This window comes from Curcuma longa, chromosome 7 (genome assembly GCF_044706935.1).
Source record: "Curcuma longa cultivar G26 ecotype Majalengka, Jawa Barat chromosome 7, ITB_CL_G26_1.1, whole genome shotgun sequence".
Classification (NCBI taxonomy): domain Eukaryota; kingdom Viridiplantae; phylum Streptophyta; class Magnoliopsida; order Zingiberales; family Zingiberaceae; genus Curcuma; species Curcuma longa.
Genome location: NC_133867.1, coordinates 7,359,575 through 7,362,410, shown reverse-complemented (window position 1 = coordinate 7,362,410; position 2,836 = coordinate 7,359,575). Strand labels below are relative to the sequence as shown.

Sequence of the window (2,836 nt, the reverse complement as noted above, 5' to 3'; positions counted from 1 at the left end):
GAGCAATTTAGAGACATATATACATCTGTGCTAGCGTGACCTTATAAACCTGAAAGGTGTCACGCAAGTCGCTGCTCCTCTTTAGCAAACTTCTCGAGACATCCAAATCGATTAGTACATCACTAAGTAGGCTGATAGGATTAGTTGATGATCCCTATCCGTTGGGGAAAAATAACTGATAATAGGGTTCGTTTGTTCCGTGATAAAAACTATAATCAACGATTTTTCTGACCAATGCAATCATCGAGCATGAATCATGCTGACCTTTCATACATCTAGCCAGTTTCTCTCAATGCACAACTCTTGACCTCCCATGAGCTCCCTTGGCAAACACAAATCACTTCATCCAACTAACAGTGGGAATGGACGTGAAGCTCACTTTGAAAAATCAGATGCAGAGCAGATAGACAAAGCACGCTCCAACTTACTAGGTGGAGTTCACGGCAGAACTTGTTTCAACAAAGATTGATCAAATAAAAATCTTTTTATTGTCTCAAAGCTTATAAAGGGAAAACAGTTGATTAAACTTAGAACAATAAGGACCTAGATAACCGATTAACCCTGCCTCGTGGAATCCTAATAATGAATCACTGGTTAAGATAACCGAGCTGCGGTGTATCTTAAAAAGTACGCAACTTTAATCCAAGCATGAAAGCTCTATGTGCTCTACAGTGATACCAAACATGATATGAAATCAAAATGCAGGATAATCACTTTACATCCTAATCCTGCTTTAATATTTTCTTTCACGCGCACGTAGTCAATTCTAAGATCGTTGGTCAATTTATTTATGATGTGAGAATTGATATTCTGGAAAACGGAGGTATGCACAGAGATCAATCACCCCGTTAGGAGAGGGCATGTAGCCTGTCAAGGGGTAAAGAGAAGGCAGGCCAGTGGGACCAGTTCAACACAAATACACCGGAGCCCACAGGCGGTAATAGCACCCAGTCAGTGGGTCAACCACGGGAGAACATATGATATGACCTCACTCTCGCCAATTTACAATCGACCACGTGGGCTGTGCGAGGTGTCGAGGTGGGAGCTGCACTAAATAACTCCCTCTTCACTAACTCTTATCTATATATTGAACCTTCTGCCCCATTTTCTCATTCAAATCAAAAAGCAACCCCCTTCCGCTCTCAGTTTCTTGGTAGCGAAAGGGCTCACTTTTCTAGTTCATTGTCTACCAGCTTCTCTCTCACTGGAAGCGTGTGTAGGTAGGTAGGCTTTCAGAAAGGAGAACATTATGATGGCTTCTGCCATGGCTTCTTCAACCCTGCAGTCTGCAGGCAGTCCAATCTCGGAAACCAACCAATTTAATCCACTGCTGCGACCTAAATCTGTCCGGGTTCAAAGAAATCAGTCCTCTGGAATACTCTCTTCCGCTTCCTCCAATTCCCTCCTGAATCTGACGAACACCACCCCGGCCTTCTACCCAGCTACTCTTCGGCGAGAGACTGCACAGACTAGTATCCGAAAGCCGATCACTAAGCCCGGGCAATCGACGGGAAACAGCGACTCAAAGCCGAAATGGAATTTGTTCCAGCAGATGGCGGCGACCGCTTTGGACAAAATCGAGGAGGGTTTCATAGCGAAAGTGCTGGAACGGCCGCACCCGCTGCCCAAGACCGCCGATCCTTCGATTCAGATCGCCGGCAATTTCGCCCCGGTCGACGAGCACTCCCCTTCCTACAATCTCCCCGTGGAGGGTCGCATCCCGTCGTTCATCAACGGCGTCTACGTCCGCAACGGCGCCAATCCCCTCTTCGAGCCGGTCGCCGGGCATCACTTCTTCGACGGGGATGGGATGGTGCACGCTGTCCACCTCCGGAACGGCACCGCCGCCTACGCTTGCCGGTACACCGAGACAGAGCGCCTCTGCCAAGAGCGCGCCATCGGGAAGCCCATCTTCCCCAAGGCGATCGGCGAACTGCACGGCCATTCGGGGATCGCGAGGCTACTGCTCTTCTATGCGAGGAGCCTTTTCGGCATCGTCGACGGCAGCCACGGGATTGGGGTGGCAAACGCCGGCCTCGTCTACTTCAACGATCGCCTGCTCGCCATGTCGGAGGACGACATCCCGTACCACGTCCGAATCACTCCCTCCGGCGACCTGGAGACCGTTGGGAGGTACGACTTCCACAGCCAGCTCCGGTCCTCCATGATTGCGCACCCGAAGGTGGATCCAATCTCCAGGGAGCTCTTTGCGCTCAGTTACGACGTCATTCAGAAGCCCTATCTCAAGTACTTCTACTTCTCCCCCGACGGAAAGAAGTCCCCCGACGTGGAGATCCCTCTCGACCAGCCAACCATGATGCACGACTTCGCCATCACCGAAAATTACGTGGTGGTGCCAGACCAACAGGTGGTATTCAAGCTGCAGGAGATGATTCGCGGGGGCTCTCCCGTCGTCTACAACCGGCAAAAGACTGCCCGCTTCGGTGTCCTGCCGAAGTACGCCGCCGACGCCTCTGAGATGAGGTGGGTGGAGGTCCCTGACTGCTTCTGCTTCCACCTGTGGAACGCGTGGGAGGAGCCCGCCACCGGCGAGGTGGTAGTGATCGGTTCCTGCATGACGCCGGCCGACTCGGTGTTTAACGAGTGCGACGAGAGCCTTGAAAGCGTCCTTTCGGAGATCCGGCTCGACCTCAACACTGGCAAGTCGACGCGGCGCCCCATTCTGGCCCCGGAAAACCAATTGAACCTGGAAGCTGGAATGGTGAACAGGAACGAGTTGGGGAGGAAGACCCGGTACGCCTACCTGGCCATTGCCGAGCCATGGCCCAAGGTCTCGGGCTTGGCCAAGGTCGACCTCTCCACTGGGGAGCTGCAG

At 52.0% G+C, this 2,836-nt stretch overlaps 1 protein-coding gene across 1 annotated transcript in view; it reads left to right on the top strand.

Annotated features, from left to right (window-relative positions):
- Positions 1 to 1,133: 1,133 nt before the first annotated feature.
- Positions 1,134 to 2,836, top strand: part of LOC141832565 (9-cis-epoxycarotenoid dioxygenase, chloroplastic-like) — a 1,912-nt gene continuing 209 nt past the window's right edge. The window contains exon 1 of the mRNA XM_074720053.1: positions 1,134 to 2,832. Within this exon, the coding sequence (XP_074576154.1) occupies positions 1,250 to 2,832 (1,583 nt within the window). The 5' untranslated portion in view covers positions 1,134 to 1,249. The remainder of the gene's footprint in view (positions 2,833 to 2,836) is intronic.